This window comes from Lutra lutra, chromosome 13, assembly GCF_902655055.1.
Source record: "Lutra lutra chromosome 13, mLutLut1.2, whole genome shotgun sequence".
NCBI lineage: Eukaryota > Metazoa > Chordata > Mammalia > Carnivora > Mustelidae > Lutra > Lutra lutra.
Window position 1 is genome coordinate 26,689,174 of NC_062290.1, and position 24,557 is coordinate 26,713,730.

A 24,557-nucleotide genomic window follows, 5' to 3' on the forward strand; every position below is an offset into this window, starting at 1 on the left:
CCCCAAACAGTGCATTTCACTGGAATGAGGATTCCTCTGGTATTCAACACAGCTGGAGACTTCATTTCACACTTCTGTATCTCTAGAACATGGGCCTCTCAGTAGCTGTGCTGCTTTTTCATTGACTTTAGCATGATAACCCAGCTCCCGATTGAGTCCCAGTCTACCATGATCCATCAGCAGCTTTAGTGAAATCAGCTCCCATTTTCAATTGTATTTAAAGCCGGTAGATACATTGCAGCTCTCCTTACTGGAAGACAACTTCTATTTCATTCCTTTGAGTCAATATCTCTCTGTTGCTACGAATTAGTTTCATGTCTTCCAAAGACTTAGCATTTATAATATGCGACTTGATGTAATATGCACACAGAAGCCGTCAATTTCACCACCCAAATTATTGCAAGCATTTTAAGGCATGTGAAATAGGACTTGGCCTTGCGTTTCCCATTGGATGGTCGACTCGTTAGATTCCAAACTGTAAGAGTTAGCGTGGCTGTGAAAATAAAGATAGCAGCAATCAACACCCTGGCTATGAATCTTGTATTTGAAGCTGTCACTTGGTACATAATTAAAGTCCTCGCAAAGGCCAGTTACATATGATCAAGTTGATATACACAGAATGTTGGTTTCTATCTAGTACACAGTGAGTACTGAGTGCGATCAATTTCCTTTTCATATAATCACTTTGTTAATTTTTACATTTGTCAGGATGTAGGGGAGCCACCTACTGAGCCCTCCTTGGTTTTTAGGATCTTCTTTCTATCCTGTCTCTGAATTTATTACAACGTAGTCTTCCAAAGTTCACAATTGTAAGAACTTGATAAAAGCTTCCTCTCCATTCTTCAGAAGAGACCCTATAAGTTAGAAGAATCTCATAGCACTGGGACTACAGATTACTCTAAACCCCTGGCTAATCATTGCCCAAGAGAACCTTACAAGAAGGGAATCTGCCTTAATGCTATTTCAGTTTAGTACTGTTTTCCAGCAGTCCCAAAAGTCATGTTGACCCACTGAGAGCCTATTGAGGTAGCTTTTATGGAACAGGGTTGTCCAACAGAATACAATGAGAGCCACAAATGCAAGCCATTTGTATTTTTAAATTTCCTAGTATGTACATTAAAAAGGTAAGAAGAAAAAGATGAAGATAACTGTATTCATACATTTTATTTAACTCGACATATCTAAAATAGCATTTTAACATATTGTTGATATAAAAATATTAACGAGATGCTTTATTCACTGCAAGTTTTCAAAATCTGGTAGGTATTTTATACCTATAGCACATCTCAATTTGGATTAGCCATATTTCAAATGACCACCAGCTGCTTGTGACTGTTGGCTACCCTGTTGAACAGGGCCGCTCTAAGAGATATCAGAAGAGTCCACAGGTCTTGCCCCAGTGAACCTGACCCGGAAGAACTTAGGCACATTGACAGACATTCTTACGCATCTGAGTTGTTTCCTATGGGGGTTTACTCACTGGCCTCTGTTTTAAGCATGGTGGTGCGCACTGGGCACGATGAAGTCTTACCATAATGATCTCTTCTTTTCTTATCCTTCAGCTTAACTTTGTTTCTTTGATGATAAAAATTATAGGAAAAGAATATAAGATCAGTGCTTTAAAAAAGAACGCAATCTCTGTTTAACCTTGTGTCTCCTAAACCACCTGCACTTTGAAATGCATGATCATTTATCCTATCCTACAGCATTCAATCACATGGGTCATTTCCAATAAGCTCTCTTGCCTCTCCTACTAGCTTCCTGTTAGTTAGCCTTAATATTTCATGGACGCATTTGAGAGGAATGTTAATTTTCCCTTCATTTTTTTCCCCTGACTTCTATTTTGCCTTCACTAGTTTCTCAGTTCTGTGCTGAAGTTTACCGCATGCTGTTCAGTTCCTCCAACTCTGAATCGGTGTGTGCTCAAGGCAGTAACTCACTGTAGCTCTGGATGAGAACTTTCTCCCTTGAGAATGTCTTCAGAAAGGATGGTAGCTTTGAAGTGTCAGGAAATTCACCAGGAATAAGAAGAAATGAAGCTACAAAGAAGACACCAGGAGTAAGAAAATAGCAATGCTCAATGATGGGGCAAATATGCCTGTCAAAGTGGAGGCGATTGTCAGCGAGGGAAGCTGCCACCTCATGTCCATTGCCAAGGACTCGGGGAACCAGCCAAGCCTCCCTTAATTGAGTAAAATGACAATCAGCCATGGTACGAAAACAGAGATGATTTTTATAAATAGGGTTGATAGCAGGATTTTTCCAGCTTCTGATTGCTGTCTGGCTATGGTTCCACCCTTAGAAAAAAATTCTGTCCTTCGAGTGCCAAATTCAGAAGATGATTTTGCCCAACTTGTTACTGCCATATTTTCTGAATCTCTTAAAATAGATTTGAATCATAATTTAGAAAAAGGACCCAACAGGCAAAAATGGATGGGTACATAGGATGAAGCTCGGGTTTGTGAGAGGCACTCGCCCCACGAATAGTGAAATCTTTCTTAAGTCTTTCTTAAATCTAAAAATTTTACTGAAGCATAGCTTCTGACATTACACGGAGAATGGTCTCTTCCTGCAGTAGATTCCTTTGGGGAAGTGGAAATGTTAGATGCTCGTTAGCTCTTTTAGTTTGGTGTCTTCCCCCCAGAGAAAATCCTGTCTTCTCTCCATCCTACTCCTCTACCCCATTGCCTGACTCTTCTGTCTCTCTCTCTCACACATGTACACTCACTTGCACACACACTCACATACACACAGTCTAGTGTTCTTGAATCAGTGCTATATAGCTAAACTTAAGAAAAGAATTTACGTACAGAATTTGCTCCCGTCTTGCAGTGATGGCTTAAAGGGCCTTCTCTAACTCACTGTTAAAGACAGGCCGAGGCCCCACAAATAAGCTATCTCAGAGACACAGGGCAGCCTCTGAGTAAGGAGTCTTGATCTCTGAGAAGACACCACAGGCTTCAAAGGGCTTTCAGAGGGGAATGGGGGCTGCCTCCAGGGCCCACTGCTCTCATGGTGGGCCATCTCCGTGCCTTATCCATGCATCTTTTGGCCTCCCCGGATCTTCATGTGAGCAAATCGAATGCAGACCTCGTTGTGGTTTTTATTTCAAATGTCGTTCTCTACCAGGGACCCTGGGAGGCATCTCAGCTTACACTACCTCACTCAGTCCTCCCGGTGACCCGGTGAAGTAGACGATCTCGTTTCCCTCACTCCACAGAGGAGAAAATCAGAGTTCAGAGAGGTCCAGAGCAGTGTCAGAATTTGAATCCAGATTTCTTTTTCTTAACTCTAAGCTAGAACACCTTCTTTTTGAGTACCACCATTGTGAGGACCTGTCTTTTGACTAGAAGGAGAGCACAAACATTTATGGCCAGCCCATCAGGAGCCAGTGACTCGGGAAGTCTCCTCTTCATCCTTATATCCTCCTGCCTGCTTTCTCTGCCTGTACCTGGACCCGCGCACCACCTTTCCAGTATGCTCACTTTTCATTCTTTCCTGGTGCTCTTTTATCTCTAGTTTACATAGACCTCGTGGGTCAGTCAAGGGTTCTTTTATTTGCCCAACTCTGGATTCTGCTGTCAAAGGAAGTAGTGGAGACAGACGCTTACCCAAAACCATAATTCAAGCCCAAGGGTAAGAGACGTTCCCATGTGTGTATTTTGTTCCAGCCAATGACAACATCCATCTCCTCCATGTCTATCTGCTTGCCTTAACTATGATTTTTTTTCCTACCTAGGAATTCAACAAAACAGTGGTTGGATTAAAAACCAACCTAAACAAGTCATCGAGATAAACACTTCACATGTCCCTATGCAACAGGGATGAAGGGGCTGAGTTTGGGAGGGTATAAAGCTTGTTTCTAGAGCTTCTGGGGAGCAAAGCCCCAAACCCCAGGCCCTCAGCCACTCTTCATTTTGTTATTAAATGAAGAAATGTGTAGTTTCCATGGCAACAACCCTACCAAAGTTTTATAGCCTCTCTGAGTATTTGCTGGACCACATCTCACTTCAAAGCAGGTACTCTGAAGGGACCCTTCTCAAAACCGCATACTAAGGTGAGAATGGGGAACCCCACCACCCGGCCCTTTTTTCAATGGGTATCTCCAGAATTTGGCATAAGACACAACTGCCTCTAGCCTCAAGAAAACTCTAGATATTATTTCTGTCTCTCTGGGTCAGGTCGTCCCTGGCGAGAAAGCTTCAAATCCGGCTAAAGGCAGTTTGTGAAAATGCTAGGTTGCAGCAGAAAAGATTTGGTGACCTTGTTGTTGCCTCTGTCATCTTAATGTTTCCTTGTCACTGAGGTGAGGCAGGCCCTGCCTATTCCTCCGTGCCCTCCTGTGTGGAGAACGGTCTTGGGCAGGCTAAGTTACATAGTGCAAGCTCATCATGTGGCAGACTCGATGACGAGCCTCTTGCCCCCTTTGGGAATGAAGGACTTGCTCCCTCGCTTGCTGAGAAGGTTGCAACCTGGAGGGACTCAGGAAGTCCACTCAAGATCACTCTCCCCTTCTGAGCTGGTCTCCATCAGTGGTGGGCTGGGATGAGTCTCCGAAGGCCCAGCCCCCTTACTCAGGACAGCTCTGAAGGGTCCTCCTGGAGGGGTGGACGGGACCTGTTGAGACTGCACCGCAGCTGAATGTCCGCCATGCCCAGACACTCCCAGCAGTTGTTAATACCAAGGGTGTGTCCTAGTAAGTGTCTTGGCTGCTAATTTCCATGCCAGGGTCTTTTCCTCAGACACTAGCATGGAAAACTTGACTTATGGCACATCCCAAGGTCTAGAAGCTTCCCACGTCCGGGGTGTCCCCCAGAGGAAAGCAGAGTCAAGGCAGCGAGCTACAGTAGGACCACCAGGGGCCTGGCAGTGTTCTTTGATCCTGGACGTAGCGCATAGTCCCGAACTCATTACACTTCTGATGGATGACAGTGCTTTCATTCTGCTCCAGGGTTCAATTTTTTGTGACTTAGGGATGTTCACATTTGCCATCTAACACTGGTAAGGTCTGATGAGTCTCCAAAGAAGGAGAGGCTCATGTACTCACATGCCACCTTCACCAGCAAGAGTCCTGTGGGCATCCCTTCTCCTTGTCCCTTAACTGTGGCTGCTGTCACTAATCACTACAAACTCAGGGGCTAACAACACAAATGGTTTGTCTCATGATTCTCATGGTCAGATGCCCAAAGTCAGTTTTACTAAGTGAAAGGGAAGGTGATAGCGGGGCTGGCTTCTTCTGGAGGCCCTAGGACAGAAAACATTTCTTGGCCTTTTCTGGTTTTGGAGGCCATACACAGTCCTTGGCTTGTGGCCCCTTCTTCTAAGTCAGCAGCATAGCACCTGGGTTCTGTCTGACCTCTGCTTCTACCCTTACATCTGCTCTCTCCTGACCCCCGCTTCTCACCCAAGGTCCTTTGTGTGGAATGACCTGGAGCCCACTTGGATAATCCCTCCACACCAAGACCCTTAACTTACTCTCCTCTGCAAATTCCCTTTGGCCATGGAAGGTAACATTCATAGATTTTGGGGATTGGCATGTGGACGCCTTCATGGGGTCATTGTTCAACATCTGACCCCAGTGACCACGACTGAGTGAGGGTTCCAGGCAGAGGGATGAACACTGGCAGAGACAGGGAGGCCTGGCCTGATGTCATATGGGCAGCTGTGGAGACTTGTTCCGGAAAAGGGACATATCAAGTGATCAGACTGGTGGCGCCTGGGAGGCTCAGCTGGTGAAGAGTCTGCCTTCAGCTCAGGTCATGATCTCAGCGTCCTAGGATCGAGTCCCGCATCAGACTCTCTGCTTGGCAGGGGAGTCTACTCCTCCCTCTCCCTCTCCCTCTCCTTCTGTGCTCTCCCTCTCTCTCTCTCTCTCAAATACATAAAATCTTAAAAAAAAGAAAAGTGATCAAACTGGACAGAGATGCAGGTGAGCTAGTTCATTTAGGATGTGTGTTCCACGCTTGAATTAGAGTTAATTATAAGGGTGACATACCTCCCTCTTTGCCCATAAACACCTGAGTCCAGGACTTGGGGCACCGTCTTCCTGATGCCACCACAGCTCTGGCTCTGTGACCAACCCAGGGCAGGAGCTGAGCACAGGTGTGTGACCTCAAAAAATGCTAGCTTTGCCCTAGGACACTGCAGTGGTGGAGCGCTCTGAGAAGAGAACTACAGGCACCAGAGCCTGGCTGGCACGATCCCGGGCAACTTCATCTTGGCGACGTGATGGCCTGTTTGGCACTGACTGGATGGGGGCATTTGCTGAGCCGGCAGTGTGCGTGGGCACGGGGGGTGAAGGCTTTTGAAAGTGTTATGTAATAAACCGGGCACAATGATCACAGTCGAGGCTGGAAAATGGGTATGTGAGGCTTCCTTATGCGCTTCTGTCTACTGAGTGGTTCCATAATATGAAGTTTTTTAAGTTACGTGAGCAGAAGTGAGCGGCACATGGCATCCTTGAAAGCTTAACAGGTATCAAAATGGAAGAGAATCTGTGGTAATAATTGGGGGAGAAGAGGGATAAAAAGGATGAAGACTCTGAAAAGCTCACGTCTGTTACTTCTGAGGAAACATCTGTATGAGTGCTTCATAAACTGCAATGTGTTCCAGAACCCTGAGGGGCCGTTCCTCAGTTTTTTAATGCAGACAGTATTTCCTCGGGAACAAGGCCATTTCCCAACTTTTGTATAATGAATGAGATGAATTTCCTTTGCATCTAGGAGCCTCAGGGCCCGCTGGAGTCCTTCCTTCTCCACACTCAACCTTCCCTTAGACATTCTGGGTTTGAGGTGTGTTGATTTTCTCCCCTCTCTGCCCACCCCCATCCCCAGACGCTGAAGGACGCCAGTGACAATGCGCGCAAGGACTTCCACCGTGAGGCGGAGCTGCTGACCAACCTCCAACACGAGCACATCGTCAAGTTCTACGGTGTCTGCGTGGAGGGCGACCCGCTCATCATGGTCTTTGAGTACATGAAGCACGGGGACCTTAACAAGTTCCTCAGGTAGGGCGTGGGGGGAGATCTCAGCAAGGGGCTGGAAGAGGGAGGAGGCCTCCACTATTCAGACGGCCTGAGAGAGAGGACAGGGAGCTCCTGAGAAGGGCCAGGGGTGCCCCTGGAACATTCTCTGGTGACAACACCAACACGTTGTACAGAGAAAGGAACAGAGGACACAGGAGAAATGAGGGACAGGAAAAATGAACTGACTTACTCTTTGGGGAAGGGAACCAAGCAGTGCCTTTATTTGCCTTGAGCAGAGGTACAAATGGAAGTTGCCCATTTACAAGCATGAAGAACACATGGTCCCAGTAGTGTGGGCTGGGAGACTGCATTCTCCTTCCTCGTCTATATCAGCAGCCATGTCCTCCTGGGTGGGTCTCCAGTTGCCTCAACTCCCAGGTGGGCCTGAGCAGGACCCTCTGTATGTCATCTGTGGCTCAAACACGCTGTGTTCTTTCAAACATGGCTGCCTCTCAGCCTGTGGTGTCTTGGCAGGTAGCATAATTGAGGAGAAACAGGAAAGATGTTGGCCTTAGTTTTCTTAACTGTGAAAGGGGTATAATACTATCCACATCAAGAACTAGTGTCAGGATGATTGTGATAATAGACGATCAACAGATACTGTCTCTACAGCCACATGGTTGAGGGATCTGCAATCCTGGGGATGTTCGACCTCTGTTACAGTGACATCTAGATCTCTCTGTCCTCCTCCAGTTCCTGGGGGTCCTGGAAAGGGCTTTCTGCAGGAGTGGGCACCAGGCAGCCTCTGAAAAATTCAGAAACTGTGATGTTTAATAAGTCTGTCACTGAGAGAATGGTGGAGGGGGGCGGTGTACTGCTGTGCTTAGAAATGTCATTATGCAGTTTGTACCTTCTGGGTCACTTTTACGAGGCTCATGAATACCCATATAATTTAGTTGTCCTTTACTGGTATGGGTCCCCCTTCTCAGCCTTGCTTATGATGGTGTTGGGTGAGGGACTACAAGTGACACTAGGAATCTGTAGCCAACTCTCGGCTCTCAGAGTCAGTCATCCTGATGCTTTACTCAGTGTCAGCACTTTTCCTTGCAGGAGAGAGGAGAGGGAATGATGACAGATTTTGTCTTTCAAATCTCATGTGAAAGGAGGAAAAGAAGCTACTTTTGGTGGAGGTCTAGTTGCTCATAGAAGTATTTTCCCCTTGTTCCCACGTTCTAGGCTACTTCTCTAATTAAAAATGGTGCTTTCCAAAAATAGAGCATAATACCCCAAAAATATTCAGCTAGATGCAACTAAATGTTTCTGCAAGCTCCTACTGTGTTTGCGCATGTATGCAACTATGTGTGTGTGTGAGCATGTGTGTAAGTGAGAGCGTGTGTGTGTGTGTGTGTGTGTTGATCCTTTCACTTTTGGCTCAGCCAATCTTTCCCTAGCTCTCCTTCCTGCTTCCAGAAGGAACAGGCACCTGATTCTCCCTGGGTGTCTTGCACAAGGCATGGAGTTACTAGAAATCTCTCCCGCTCAATTTCAGAATCTGCTGAACTCTGGTAGCAAGAGGTTTTCAATGCCAAGAAGCAGGTTCTCAGGCATAATAATGCACTGTGAACTACAGTCCATCCTCCATTTCTGGAAGGGAACCCAGTCCCTAAATGCCATGACCATGTCCCCACATGTCACTGGCTCTGCCCTATAAAGGCAGATGTCTACAGTGTCCTCTCGCCCTTTTTTATTCATTCCAAAGCCATACATCAAACACCAACACCTTGTGCTAGGGTGACTGGGAAATGAGGAGAAACACATAGTTCTTGCTTGCAAAGAGGTGCCAGTTTTTCCTCTAGAATCTCTCCCAAAATCCTTCCAACAAGTTTGCAAGCAACAACAGCTAATGTTATTGAGCATTTTAAATGGTTTAACTTGTATAAACTTAATAAATTATTATTATAATCATTTTTATTTTATGGTTAAGAAAAAAAAAAAAAACCTGAGTAATAGAGCTGAGATTCAAACCCACAGCCTCTGGCTGCAAAGCCCAGAGTTTTAAGCATGCATTGCTTCCTCTAGAGGTAGCCGGTGAAAAAAAATCAGAAGGAAAGTAGCATGCTGTGGAATTCAGAGCCAGACCACGTGGCTAAGTGCCCACTGTAACCCACACTTGGAGAGAATAAGCCAAGGAAAGAAGAACAGCCTCCCTCATTAGAAGCCCACTGAACCCTCCTGCTTCCCCAGCCAGGGTGCTAATGGCACTTTTCTCCTTTTAAGTCATGTTCTTGCAGAAGAGGTAAAAATATGTTTTTATTTCCAGGAGCTTCAGGGTAACCTGGAGAATGAAGCAGAGGGCTTTTGTGTTAACTTTATTTATACTCCTCTTGAGAACTTGTTTAGAAGAATTGCCTGCCCTCTTTTTACAGCAGGACTTTCTGCTCAAAGGCTTCTCCCATTAAAAGGAGTCTTGTTCAAATACTCAAAAGCAAGCAGAGGAGACAACTGGTTTACAGTGCAGGAACCTGCCCTAAGACTTCTCCTCTTCTCTGGAGTCTGTGCAATGCATAGATTCTTAGAAGGGTCCAGATTCCTGGGGCTGACATAAGGTTCTGGCAAGTGAGCCAGATTTTATTTGAATCTATGAAGATTCCATCCTGGCCTACATCCTCTGGATATTTCAGGATTTCTCCCAGTTCGTGTGTTCTTCTAGGTCCTTCTGCTGGTGTTGAAGTCACGGTGAGGGTTTTGTCTCCTGTGATCAGTGAAGATGTTCCCCCCTTCCTCTGCGCACTTAGTGCTGGGAAGAACAACCTTTGAGCAATCTTTAATGCTGGCTTTCCGTGAAAGACCACAAAGCTCTGTTCATGCCCAGTCTCAGTTACTACTCCTGTAAGAGAGCTTAGGAGGATGGAGTGGGTACCCACATTTTATAGAGGTGAACCATGCTAGGACCTCCTGGCACAAAAATAGGAAGCTCCTCCCTGGGAATGGTTCAACCCAGATATTTAGGGATACAAGGGACCTACACGATCATTTAGCCTAATATCCCTCTGTTTGACTGATGGGGAAAATCACCGACTGGACAAGTTAAAAGTCTTCCCTAGATCCTGATGGCAGAAAACTCCCCTCCTCCTTGTTCATGCTTTTTCTCTGAGAATACAAGAATGATGGATTTGGAAATCCAGCAAGGGGGAAATCACTGGGGGCTGGAGCCAGGAAGAAGGGGCATACACCTGCAGCGGGAAATGGGCCAACTGATGTGGGGCTGGCCGGTGTGGGGAGAGGCAGAAGGAACAGGGTGTTCTGGAACAACTCCAACCCTCAAATACTCCTACAGCTTCACACCCTTGCAGGTGGGATCATCTACTTCAAAATCCATTCAAAACCTTCTGTATTGATTTTGAGTGCTTCCAGCTGTCCTGAAGGAAATCTTCTCCTTATTTGCCTCTGGGAGGAGCAGCCCTTTGACCACTCGGCCACGGCTTCTGGAAGAGAGGGACCCTTTATTCTTTGCCCTGCAGCACCCCTCAGGCCATCAGGGGCCTGTGACACCAGTCTTGGCAGGATTCCAGAGAGGGGACGGGGCTGAGAGCACATCCTGGTGCCGGATGAAGCATATGCCGGTGTTGAGATGCCCTAAGTCATCACAGGGCTAGGGAAAGGCCAAGTGCACAAGATAGAAGAAAAAGAAGATATAAAATACCATACTCCCCCCCGCCCCACCATAGTATAAAAAATAAAACTTGGCCCAGTAAAAGAAACAATGTTTTGTGATTCTAGAACACTCCATGTGGTGGCCAGTGCACAGGTGGAGCTGGAGGAGGGGGGAGGGGTGGGCATTTTTCACAGTAAATGAATGTCCAGACAGAGAGTGCCCTGGGATTCTGCTCAGGTGGGCTTGAGGGAGACCAGGACAGATTGGAAACTCTGGCCCCAGTGGGGGCACCCTGGAGGCTTTGGCCCAGGTCAGCAGAGGGGTGGGGGAGGGTGTTCCAGCTGCAGCTTGTAGCTGGGAGGGGTCGGCTGGGACTCCCACTGGGACATGGTGAACCATCACTCCAAGAAAGCCAAACTCTCCCCCTGTGTTTTGGTTTTGGTTTTGGTTTGGTTTATTTTTATTTTATTTTTATTTTGTTCAGGTTTTTTGCACTACTGCCTCTCAGGGTCGGGGCTCTGGCCAGTGTCAGTGCCAGACTAGCTCCAGAGCCCCCAAAATCATACCTGTATGTGTGTGTGTGTGTATCGAGGAGGGTACCATGCAGACCCACGTGGTCCCGAGAATTCTAGATTTCCAGGGAGTTGAAGCTTTAGGGGTACATCTGTGGGTAAGCATCTCCTCCCCACCCCCGCTCTTTTGCTAAGTCAGGCTGCCCTTGAGACCCTAGCCGCTGCTGGGAGACAGCGCTCCTGGAGGAAAGTGCTGGAACTTCAGCAACGCTTCTGTGCCCTCCACAGGGCCCACGGGCCTGATGCCGTGCTGATGGCCGAAGGCAACCCGCCGACGGAGCTGACACAATCCCAGATGCTGCACATCGCCCAGCAGATAGCCGCGGGCATGGTCTACCTGGCGTCCCAGCACTTCGTGCACCGAGATCTGGCCACCCGCAACTGCCTGGTCGGCGAGAACCTCCTGGTGAAAATTGGGGATTTCGGGATGTCCCGGGACGTGTACAGCACTGACTACTACAGGGTGAGTGGCTGCGCCCACCAGGGGTCCCCAGGACCCTCTTTCTCTGGGAGTCCCTTGTATTCATTTGCTGGGGCTGCCATAACAAAATACTGCAGACTAAGGGCTTTAAATAATAGGCATTTATTTTCTTGGAACGCTAAAAGTCCAAGGTCAAGGTGGTGGCAGGGTTGCTTTCTCCAACGGCATCTCTTCTTGGCTTGTAGACAATGCCTTTCTCCACGCGCTCTCATGGTCTTGTTGCTCACACGGTCTTGTTGCTGTGTGCACATCCCTGGTGTCTCTATGTAAATTCTCTTGTCTTATAAGGACAGCAGCCAGATTGGATGAAGGTCTACCACAACCTCGTTTTCATTTAGTCACCTCTTTGAAGACCTTGTCTCCAAATACAACTACTGTGTGAGATACTGCAGGTTAAGGCTTCCATGCACAAATTTGGGGGAACACAATGCACCACATAAAACCCATCCTGCTCTTTCCATAGTTCTCCAGACTGGTGTGTGATATATCCAAGAGAAAAGCCCTCAGCATGAAGGTTCTGCCAGGAAAGCCCGAGGGCTTGGAGGAATCCCTCCTTGGCACGAGGTTAAAAGGTTTTGAAGTTTATATTTGATTCTGTGAAATTCTGCCTGGAGCCTTTGTCTGAGGGTGTGGCTGAAGACAAACTTGTTCACATAAATAATAGCACCATAGACCTTGGAAGTTCCCACCCAGAACCCTCTTGGTTGGAAGTGGATTGTCTGGTGGCCTTCTTTGTGAGGTATAAGAGGTTCTGTCCTGCCTCCTCTTGGAGAGTCCCACCTCTGGCTATCTGCGCTTCCACTACTAGAAACACTAAGGACTAGAGTTACAGAAACAAGTCAGATCCCCTGGTTACCTGGAACTGGTCCTCTTGACAAGATTTGTTAACTGAGATCTTGGAACTTGGGTAGGAGAGGAAAAGGACATTTCTGGAAACCTTGAAGTCATGATATTGAAAGTGAATTGAAGGTTTCCTGTGGTTTTGCTTCATTTTAATGCACAGAGGAAGAGAATAGGAAGGAAAAGGAATAAATGTGTTGTGTGTACATAGCCTAAGAAGGCCAAATATGTAACTCGACTAGCTTTTGTAAGGTAGGACTGGCAGAGACAATAACTCTCCTCACCTTTGTTCTTCCCTTTATGGTTTAGTTTTGAGGAATTTGTTTGTTTCCTATGCCCCTCTCTGCAGCCTTACTCATTTCTCATGCCCCTGCATTTTAGTTAAGTCAACATCACTACAAGTAGTCTAAGAAAATAAATCCAGGGCTTTGCTGTAGATTTCTTCTGTAGATTTTTTATGGGGTTTCTTCCTTTGTCACCTTGAGAAACATTGTCCACAGTCTATGGGACAAAAAGAAGTGGAGACCAAATTGAAAAAGATTATCTTGGGTGTGTCTGTAGAAAACTCAAGTATGGTCTTAATTTCAAGTATTCAAATGGAGCTTCAAAGCCCTTGTCCTGAGTCTAATGATGACTAGTTTATTCCGGATAGCTAAAACATGGAGAGAGACTATCTACTGATGGAGGCAGCTCCACCATTAGCTCTATTCCTTTGCTGGGAGGTAGGGGTGGGGACGTTTCCCTCTCTCAAGAGATGAAGAACCACATGAGTCCTTCCCTAAAGAAAAACTTTGCTGATCTTGATAAGCATCAAAAGGAGAAACATATGGCCCGAGCAAGAGCTTCCTCTTTAGCAGTAAGTTAATAAAGGTCTTAGAATTGTTGGCACAAAATAGGTACTCAATAAGAATTTTCAACTTTCTCGTGATCCAAGTGGATAACATCATGCTTCATTCCCAAAGCCACGACTAAGCCAGGTGGAGTCCAATGTCCTTTCCTATAATCTCTAGAAAAAATAAATCAGAGGAGTGAGATAGAAATGCTCAACAGTAAGAAGATAAATTGCCTGATTAAAAAGTAGGCAAAATTTCTAAGTAGAGGTGTCTCCAAAGGAGATATACAAATGACCAATAAGCACATGAAAAGATGCTCAACATCCATAGTCGTTGGAGAAATGTAAACCAAAGCCCTATCAAGAAAGTACTTCACACTCACTGGGAAGCTGTAATAGAGATGGACAACAGCAAGTGTTGATGGAATGTGGGGCAATCAGAGACCTCAGGCACTGCTGGTAGGGATGCAAAATGGTGCAGCTGCTTTGGCAAATGGTTTGGCAGTTTCTCCAAATGTGCAACACAGACTCATCATATAACTCAGTGATTCCACTCCTAGGTATATTCGCTAAGAGAAGAGAGATCGTATTTGCACACAAAAACTTGTACACGAATGTTCCTAGCAGCATCATTCATAAATTTACCTAAAAAGTGGGAATGACTTGAGTGTCCGTCAACTGGTGAATGGATAAATGAGACATGGTGATCCATACAATGGGCTATTATTGTTCACCAGTAAGAAGGAATGAAGTCCTGACACATGCCACAACACAGAGGAACCCTGTGGTAAATGAACCCATGGTAAATGAAAGAAGCAGGCCTCAAAAGATCACATATGTGATTCCAAGTATATGAAATGTTCAGAACAGGCCAATCCATGGAAACAGAGAGTGGCTGCCAATGGCTGGGAGGATGGAGGATGAGGAGTGATTGCTGCTGGATATGGAGTTTCTTTTGGGGGTGATGAGAATGTTCTAGAAGTGTATAGTGGTGGTGGTTATTTAGTATATTGATAAATGTGCTAAATACCACTGAAAGGTAAATATTATGGTATATAAATTGTATCTCCTGTCTTTAAAAAAAGTCTAAAAAGTCTAAAACTCTAAGATATATGAATTATATCTCATGTTTAAAAGAAAAGTCTAAAAAGGACAATACTAGCTAAATAGTGACCATTACTATGAACGTAAGAAGTTAGTCTGGATTATTTATATATTATGAAAGTACTGTCATTTGTTATCTACTTTATTTTGTTATCGTTTATTAAAAGGAAAGCTCACCACTCAGGTGACATTTCCCAAAGTACTTTTTTCTGAATTGATTGGAGGAAATAATGCTTCCCACTTCCCCACCCCCTACCCCTCTCCCACCAGGATGAGTACTCAGTGGCAGCTGGGGGATCTGTATTTCACTTGGTTAATTTGTTCTTCCCACCAAGGATGAGGAGGAAGAACCAGCCTTACATTGGCCTCTGTTATGGGAGGGATGGGCAGGAGGGGGTAGGAAAGTGGATGACGGATACGAAGACCAGACGGTTTGATAGTAGCCTAGGAAAACAAATGATGGTTCACCTTTTGGTTCCATGAAACTATTGATTAACATAGAAGCCATTTATAGAATGTTTTTGCTTATGAAAAATATCCAAAGCAAATCAGCGGGCTCCATTCTGTTGGGTTTGTGCAATGGACAAGCAGAAGCTGCCACAGATTCTGCACGTGAACTACAGGGTCATCTTTCAGTGGCTGTTTCCCAGACCGTTCTCGCTTTCCCATTAGTTACCGACCTGTTGGAACATCTCTGAGCTCTGCATTCATCCCCTTCCCATCATGGTGTCTTTTCATCCTCTCACTGGAGCTGGGGAATGTGCCTTCTTCAGAGCTTCCGTTTCTCATGTGCCAGCACCTTAAGAATGTCTTCCCTTCACTATTCTCCTATCCTCTCCAAAAGCCTGTGTCAGAGCCCAGGGTGAGGAGCTGTTTGCTGTAGCTGGTGCAGGCTGTCATCACCAATGTTAGAAATCTCTTCTGCCACAGCAATGCAGGAGGATTTTTGTGTCAGCCAAGGCTCGAATCTGGAAGGATGGTGTTTGGTCCTGGAGTCAGCTAGGTTGAGGAATAACATGTCCCTTATCTTTAAGCAACAGCCAGTCCCACTGGAAAGCGGAACCTTCTGCTCACGGTGCCTTACGGGCAGCCTTGTGGGGTGGCCACAGCTCCATGCAGTCCGTGGCAGGAGGGGCATGTGGCAGCTGTTCCTCCATCATGGGGGAGCTGGAAGCACCAGAAGATGGCTGCCTTAAGGTTTCCACCCTGTTGCAGCTGAACTCATTACATCCTCCCAATGAAGGGAGAAATCGGAACAGTCCACTTGCATTGAAACCAGGCTGATATGGTGGGTTCAGAATTACTCTAGCATTTATGTCCTCTGAATTGTTTTAATTAGCAGCTCTGCAGTACCAGTCTTTTCTTTAGCTTTTATTGCTTCCCTCCACTGGCAAAACCTAGCATTTCAGAAACATCTGAACCAGATTTCTGTCACATTCTGCCTGTCGGAGACCTAGGATCTCAGTCTGCTTGGTCAAGACTGGACCACAGTGGATGGCCACATGCACTTTGGTGGTTTTCACTGTTTGGGTCCCATGTGTGCTTAAGATGAATGAGATCTGTTGGTGAGGAGAGATCTGAAGATCTCTAAGATCTGAAATCTTAGCTTTTAAATCTCGTTCCCCTTTGGTCTTTAGTTTCATATTGAAGTGGTAAGAAACCCTGTCCTTTAATTCATCTTCCACTTAAGGAGAAAAAACAAGGAAGCAGAATAGGCAAATTGATTTATGGTGGACATTTAGAAAAGCAAATGAGTATACCTTGGCTAAGCAAAGCCATGGTCAGAGCCCTAAGGTATTAAAGTGAGACCAGCAATAATATCTAAGAAATCATCTTCGATGGCTCAACACCAGCTAATTTACTGCAGAGAGAAAAGAAAATGGATGACACTGAAATCAGCTGTTGTAACAACCAGCAAGAAGAACTGATTTGAACTTTAGTACCAACTGGAAAATAAAGTCCTCCACACAGAGACGATGGGAAGCCTTAGGTAAATTAAGAACCAGACAAACACATGAGAAACGATCAAGAGTTAACTCTTCATATCTTGGTATTGAAAATAATGTGTTTATTTTTTATGGACTATTTTAATGTAATATGAGCACTTCTAGAAAGATCAGTTGATAAATAGACTGGTAGATTGATAGCTTCATCATGAGTCATTTCACAAATGTTCTATGGGTTGTTGTGTAAAATGCCAATGTCATTCCTCCTATGAAGAACAGCACTGAATATCCCTGGTGAATGCCTGCTAATTCTTAGGAGGAAATTCCTGTTTCAACCCCTCCCTGACTTCCTCCAAGACCAGTAATTGCTCACAAACCCTTGATGCCTCCACACTTCATATAAATAAGCAGTACCACAGAGTGATTCAACAAGTTTATACATTATGCTATGTCGTATACCTGAAACTGTGCGTCAACTATACTCAAATCTCTTAAAAATGCATCTCTGGGACGCCTGGGTGGCTCAGTTGGTTAAGCGGCTACCTTCGGCTCAGGTCATGATCCCGGCGTCGTGGGATCGAGTCCCACATCGGGCTCCTTGCTCAGCGGGGAGCCTGCTTCTCCCTCTGCCTCTGCCTACCACTCTGTCTGCCTGTGCTCATGCTCTCTCTCTCTCTCTCTAACAAATAAATAAATAAAAAATCTTAAAAAAAAAATGCATCTCACTGGGGACGCCCGGTGGCTCCGTCGATGAAGCATCTGCCTTCGGCTCAGATCTTGATCGTGGGGTCCTGGGATTGCGTCCTGGGATTGCGTCCCACATCGGGCACCTCGCTCAGCGGGGAACCTGCTTCTCCCTCTGCCTGCAGCTCTCCCTGCTTGTGCCCCCCAATCTCTGACAAATAAATAAATAAACAAACAAATAAATAAATAAATAAGATCTTTAAAAAAGCATCTCACTCACAAATGCCTTCTCATATATAAATACATAAATAAATAAGCGTTACAGCACAGGGCATATTGCATCATGGAAATTCGTTCCTATATGTGCCTTCTCACTAATATGGGAGCAAGGAGAGGACAAGTCTTACACGTCTTGATATCTGTAGAGACTGCCCCTGGGCACAGGACATACTGGGTGGTCAGTGCATGATTGCTGAACAGCACACATATCAGTAAAAGCCTTTGCTTTTTAACCCTGTAGAAGAATAAAGAAGATTCTCAGATTTTTGCAGATGGGCATGGCCCTGAGGATAGGAGCACTGGCTTCAGGAAGTGAAAGTAGAGATATAAGGATGTCCTCATCTCCGACCATTTTTTTTTCAGTTGCGATCCCAGAGCTAAAACTGATTTGCGCTTATACCATAGTAGAAAAACGTCCTCTGGGATACTCTGCCTAGAACCTTTGAAACCAGTCACATTGTTCATTTTCAGAGGCAGCAAAGCCCCTTCCTGAAAGAGGAATGTCCTCTGTGTCATTAACTCTTCTTTGCATACATCATTTCCTTCATTTCCCCCTTCATATATAAGACACGATTACTCAATGTCCACATGAACAATTATAGACCTTTCTATTTGACTTCTTTTGATTAAAGTGGCCCCAGAAACTTAAGAGCTTATTTATTTCATGAAATCATCTTCAATTTATGCTTCATACCGCACTCAGAGAGAGCACAGTTCAGAGGAACCTGTCTGCTGGGGAGAAATCAGAACATTGAGTTCAGACGAATTCTATATTAAACTAGATTTGCATAAATTATTTCAAGATTCTAAATTGGCTTAATTTGTATTCAAGCCTTCCTAAGAGCCTTTTACATATGCTTTGGCGTCGCAAAAGGGTGGGTGAGTGTCCTTGCATGCATTCATTCATTTTTTTGGACACACATGTATGAAGCAGATACTATGTACTAGATGCCTTACTGGATACTCAAGGCCTCTAGATACAAAAGACACGTGGTCTGTAACTCCAAGGAGTTCTTGCACGTGTGATAATGTGATAAATGCTGTAACAGAGACATGTACCCTAAAGAGGAAGCCACCAGACTACTTCGGGAAATCAGAGTAGGGTTCGCAGACATGTGACATTTGAGCTGGAATATAAGATATGAACCCCAAATTGTTCTATTGGCAAGAGGGCCCCGGCCAGGCAGGGAAGGAGACGTTTTTGGCATAGGAGGGAACTATGGAAAGAGATGGCAGTGTAAACATCATGGTGTGTGGCCAGGGAATGGCGGCCCCTCTGCCTGCAACCTTTGCAGGCAGGCTAACAAAGTAGGGCTGTTGAAGCTATTATCAGATTTTTGCAGGGATCTGTTTGCCATGCCAGAGCCTTTGGACTTGGTCCTTTTGGCAGCGGGGAGCCACTGAGAGATTTTATGCCAGAAAGAAACATGTCAGATTGCATTTTGTCAGCTTATGAAAATAGATCTGCCCAACAGATCCCCCAATCCCCAGTCCTATATAGTAGAACAGCGTCTCTCAAACCGTGTCCCTGAGTTGTCAGTGGGTGTTTGCCAGTAAAAGAGATCCATGATCACCAAGCTAAGTAATCATTTTCTTTGCTGCAGAACTCCTCAGACCCTTTGCTCTGTCATTGTGTCATGTGAATGGGTATGGAAAGTGCCCAAAGCCAGCGTAGAGGAGCTGACCTGCAAATTCTTTGCCCATGTCCCTGGTCCTATTAATTTCCTGGTGAAGGCTAGTGAAGGCTATCAGCATGACATGGAATAAATCTCCCTTGCTTCTTCAGTCTCCTTAGTCCCTTATTCCTGAGATCACTAGCCTGTCCACCTTGTGCATAGACGAGCTACTTGCAGTTAGGTGCTCTGGGAATGAAGGTAGGCCATAGCTCATCAGCTCAGATGGGCCAGCGGGACTCTGATTTCTCAAGGTGTTAAGAGTTGAGCAGGTACTTCCTCCCTCTTCTTCCCTGTTTTCAAAATAGTCAAGATTTAGCTTCTCACACTCACGACATTCTATACTTTTCATCACTCATACCAGAGCCCCTTGAAAGGGAAGCTGGCAACAAAAAGTTAGCTGGGTTAAAGAGGAATGAATGTCAGACTGAGGTCCTAAAGGCAAAGGTTTAAATCTACTTTCTCTTTCCTAATCTTCTCCTTCTATCAAGGAAGAATGAATTTAACCTAGGATAGCAATATGTTACTAGCACTGGCTGAAGCAGGTAGGGAGTCATTTTTGCTTACATGCCAAGGAGTTCACATGTGGGCGGCAGCTGGTTGACTCCCAGGCTGCTCAGTGTCAGAGCTATGGACTGGCACTTGATATATCCTTGGTCTTTTCCTCGTGGCTGCAAGATGGCTACAGCAACTCCAAACACAGCTGAACTTCACTTAGAGGAGAAAGACAGAACAGCTTCAGGGAACATGTATTTTTTCCTTGCATGCATTCTTCTCATCAGAAAGTAATTCTTTCTCAGGAAATCCCCTCTTCAGACTCCTCCTTTCACCTACCTGGTCACAGGTGGGTTTGTTACAGATTGTCACTGAACACCTAGACAAAACTGGGATTCTACTACAAGGAAAAAGGGAGGAAAATATTTGTGACCTTTCAGTAAAAGACTTAAATAAAACTATGATTCTACTGCAGAAAGAAAGGAAGCAAAAGTGAATGGCTTTGGGGTGCCTGGGTGGCTCAGAGGGTTAAGCCTCTGCCTTCAGCTCAGGTCATGATCTCAGGGTCTTGGGATCGAGCCCCACATTGGGCTCTCTGCTCAGCAGGGAGCCTGCTTCCTCCTCTCTCTCTGCCTGCCTCTCTGCCTACTTGTGATCTCTGTCTATCAAATAAATAAAATCTTTAAAAAAAGTGAATGGCTTTGAAGAAAGTAAAGAAAATTATGCCATATGCACCTGATATACCCTCCTAGCCTCTGTTTCTTTATTTGAAGTGAGTTTCTGCCTTTGAAGTTTGTTGAGAAAACTGAATTGAAGTGGCACATAATCATTGCTAAAAAATAAAACTATTGGAATTTCTCAGTGGGAGATCTTTGTTCCTCAGTATGCAATGCTTCTTTCCCCCCGCCCCCGGCTGCTTTTAAAATAATGCCTTTATTACTGGTCTTGAGAAAGTTGATTTTAATTTGCCTTGGTATAGTTCTGTTCATATTTCTTGTGCTTGGATGCAATGGATAGCTTGGACTTGTGGGCTTACAGTTTCCATCAATTGGGAAATTTTTTGGCCAATTCTTGTTCAAATATTTCTTCTCTTTCTCCTACTCAGGACCAAGGGACTCCAATTTCATTTATATTAAGCCATTTAAAACTGTTGCCTGGCTCCCCGAAATCTTTCATGGTTTTGGATTCTCTTTTCTTTGTATGTTTCATTTGAGATAATTACTATTACTGTATCTTCAAGTTCCATAATCTTTTCTTCTTCAATGTCTATTTTTCCATTATTTCCAACCAGTGTTTATTTTCATCTTATGCATTATAGTTTTCATTTCTAGAAGTTCATTATGGCTTTTCTTACATCTTACATGCCTCTAGTAACATTTTAAATATATGGAATCCATTTATAATAATGTTTAAATACATTTGTTTGCAGGACTAACACATGTGCCAATCCTGGATCAATTTCCTTTGGTTGATTTCTCTCCTAATTATGAGTCATATTGTCTGTTCCTCTGTATGCCTGGTAATTTTAGATTGGATGCCAGACATTGTGAATTTTATCTTGTTTGGTGCTGGATATTTTTGCATTCCTATAAACATTTTTGAGATTTGTTCTGGAATGTATTTTTATTGTCTTGAAACACTTTGATCATTTTGTCTGTTGCTATTAAGATTAGGCAGGACTAGACCAGTGCTTACTTTGGAATTAATCATTCCTTACTACTGAGGCAAGATCTACTGGGTAGTCTATGCAAGTCCCCATGAATCATGAGGTTTTCGCCCAGCTTCATGGGAACCAACACTATTTCTGATCCTGTGTGAACATTGGGCACTGTTTCCACTGATCCTCTGGGGTAGTTCTTTCCCAGCCCTTGATAGTATCTGCACATGCATGCACTCACCAACACTCAGCTGAATACTCGAGGGCACCCTCTGCAGATCTTCAGAATTCCCTATGTGTGCAGCTCTTCCATTTCTAGAATACTGTCTTTTCCGCTCTAGCTGCTTTAATCTCCCCAGATTCCCAGCTCCCAACTCTTCAACTTAGGGAATGTGCTGGGCTTCCCCACCTCTGTCTCTTGCAGTAAATTAAGCTTAGCAATAAATCATAGGACTTACACATTTGTTTTTCATCTCTCAGGGATCATTGTCCTTCACTGTTATCTAATGTCTTGAAAATAACTGTTTCATATGAATTTAATCCACTTTTTAGTTGTTTCACATAAGAAGGTAAATCTCTTCTCTGTAACTCTGCCTTGAATAGAAGTAGAAGACAGTTGCCATCTCTCTTGGTGATGATTATGTCATTCCAAAAATCTATTCGTGAACCACTTATAAGCTACAGTAAAGAAAACAAGTTCTCCCACGTCTTTAGATCAGCTACTTCCTGTAAAGGCTTTTGTTTCCTTTTTAATTCAATAACTTACATTAACCTAATACTTCTTCTTCTATAATTAAAGTTTTCCTGCCTACACAAGATTGTTACTTAAGTACGAGAGTAGATTTTCTCCATCTCCAGTGAGTACTGAGCAAGAAGAAATTACTTTAGCTTCCCTGTTACCTCTGAGAGATTCCCCAGGCTCAAATTTTGAATTGGTTCAAGAAGGCTTTGGGAAAAAATATGTGGGTTGAATATTAAGAATGCTCCACACTTTTTACATTTTTCCACAGTCTTTGTCCTATGCTCAGGGACAGAACACCTTGGATGGATAAATAACTGAATTAGTCCAAGATGGGAGTGTGAGTATTATTCCTAGCCATGCCTCTTCAACTTGTAGATACTGAGCGAGACATTTCTGTTCCCTAAAGAAGATCACAAGTCTCCTGGGGGAGAAAACACATAAATAAATTACTCTGATACTACGCATGTGCTACATGTTAGGAGTAGAGCTAAATTGATTTTTATTGAGAAGTGGGATGAAACCTGGAAAGTTCTCTGGAGGAAACAAGATTTGACCAGGGTCTTAAAGAAAGAATAGTGGGTGGAGGGTATTGTTGGAACTTAAAGACTATCGCACGTGACTGAAGTTATAACCAACTCAGGGACCTGATGACATGTGATTCTTGGGCAGAATATTTCTCTTCTAAATTTGACCTCCATAACATCTCACTCAGTATGAGGCACTTACTAGGTTCTTACTGATTGTAACTGCCTAAAAGGAGGTTCTGAGAATGATGCTATGATATTCTTCTTGGAAGTGTTTGAAAGTAAAGATGTTACCCACCATGGTGGGTCTTCAGGATGACAATACCTCCTAATTTCAAGTATGACTTCAGTTCTTTTCTCAACTCTCCATAAGACTTAGAATTCTACCCTCCAGTAGTCATTTCCCATTTCTTCTTGGTCTTTTTGTCCAGATACAAAAAACCATAAAACAATCAGAAATTGTTGCAATCATCTAACCTAATAGTGGATTCATATGAAGTCATTAAAAACAACAGGACTGAGCCCTCTGCAGAGTTGTGGCTGCTTCTCATTGCTGATTATTTTACTGGTCATTAGAACTGAGTGCAGGCATATAAATTGAAAAGTTCTACTTACCAAATCAAAACACATCTTAATTTGGGCTCCACTAAGAGAATTTTTAAACACAAAGTTACTGACAAATTTTTCCCATGCTAATGGGGACATAGCAGCGTTCTCTCACCTGGTACTAAAGAGCTCCCCACTATATAGACTTCTGAACTTGACAGCACACCTCAATAGTTCAGAGTGCTTTTGTCAAAATCTTGATTACTGAACCTCACCTGAGACATACGCATTCAGCATCTGGGAGTAGGGGGATGAGAATTTGGGAATTTGTGTTTTTAACAAGCTTCTTAGGTAAGTCTGATGTATAGCCCAATTTAAGAATCGAATTGGTCCTAATCAGCAGTGTTTACAGAAAGTAGCTAAGGATAAAACATGGTCTCATCTATGCTAAGATTCAAGTGGTAACATTATGACAGATCTAAATCATCCAGCTTCAAAAATAGAATAGGTGCTATTAAAAATTTTCTCAAACTTAACCCATTATATTCCTGATGGAGATGCTATTATAGTAATTAATGGATTCTTAGGACTTCCAATGGGAAAGACTCTAAATTGTAATCACTATCATGAGATCATACCTTACCCTCCTTATCCTCAGGGTCTAGATTCTTTGAACAAGGGCATCTCTGACGTGGTAAATTACATATTCATTGACGATCCCCACCCCCCCGCCCCTCACTCCAGGAGGTGAGCGAGGCTCATCCTCTGGGTAAGTTTTGCCAAAGACAACATGAGGAAAGAAAGACAGAATGAGCAGGAAGTTCAAAGCGAGGCGACATACTCCTGGACATGCCAACATCAGAGCAGCAAGGCCTTCCTCCTGCCCAGAGCCAAGTCTCCCTGGTTGGCCCGCAGTCTAGGCAGACCCCTGCTGGCCTTCTCTGTCACTGCATGGTTGTGTATCTGTGTGGGTGACCGGTGGGGACCCTGCAGCCAGAAAAGGCTTGTAAGGAGTCAAACAGCTTGTTAAGGTATGCTTGTGGGTGTCTGTATTGAAGTGTCACAGTATGAAGGCATTTTATTAGCAGCTATTTTAGAATCCTAACACTGAAATGGAACAGTTTCTTCCCTACATGGCATTTCCAGGCCGGCTTCCTCCCTCCCAGCCCTACGACAACGTCAGCCATCTCCTAAGGGGGTGGGGAACATGACGCTGGGCTCCTTTGACGGCGGAGCCTGGCTCTGTGGCCCACGCCCGCAGCTCTGGAGATAATTTGGTTCATTCACATGTTGCTGATGACGGGGAAGCAGCAGCAGAGGCTGAGGAGGACTTGTGGCTCATGCCTTGCCTGTGCATATGGCACAGAAAACTTCCTGAGTTTTGCAAGGGAGTACAGGGAGTGTTGTACCATTTTAAGGGCACAGAGGGAACATGTGCCCCACAGGGAAACTGCAGAGTGAATTAAGTCCAGTATTCGTATGTTTTCTTTTGGCTGCTACAGCTACTTGAATTCCTCCAAGGTCTTTAATGGCAGAGGTGAATTTCTTCCAGAAAGCTCTTTA

At 44.5% G+C, this 24,557-nt stretch overlaps 1 protein-coding gene across 1 annotated transcript in view; it reads left to right on the forward strand.

Annotated features, from left to right (window-relative positions):
• NTRK2 (neurotrophic receptor tyrosine kinase 2) overlaps window positions 1-24,557 on the forward strand; it is a 323,213-nt gene that overhangs the window by 248,594 nt on the left and 50,062 nt on the right. Inside the window, exons 14-15 of the mRNA XM_047700252.1 lie at window positions 6,834-7,006; window positions 11,420-11,654. Of these exons, the coding sequence (XP_047556208.1) occupies window positions 6,834-7,006; window positions 11,420-11,654 (408 nt within the window). The remainder of the gene's footprint in view (window positions 1-6,833; window positions 7,007-11,419; window positions 11,655-24,557) is intronic.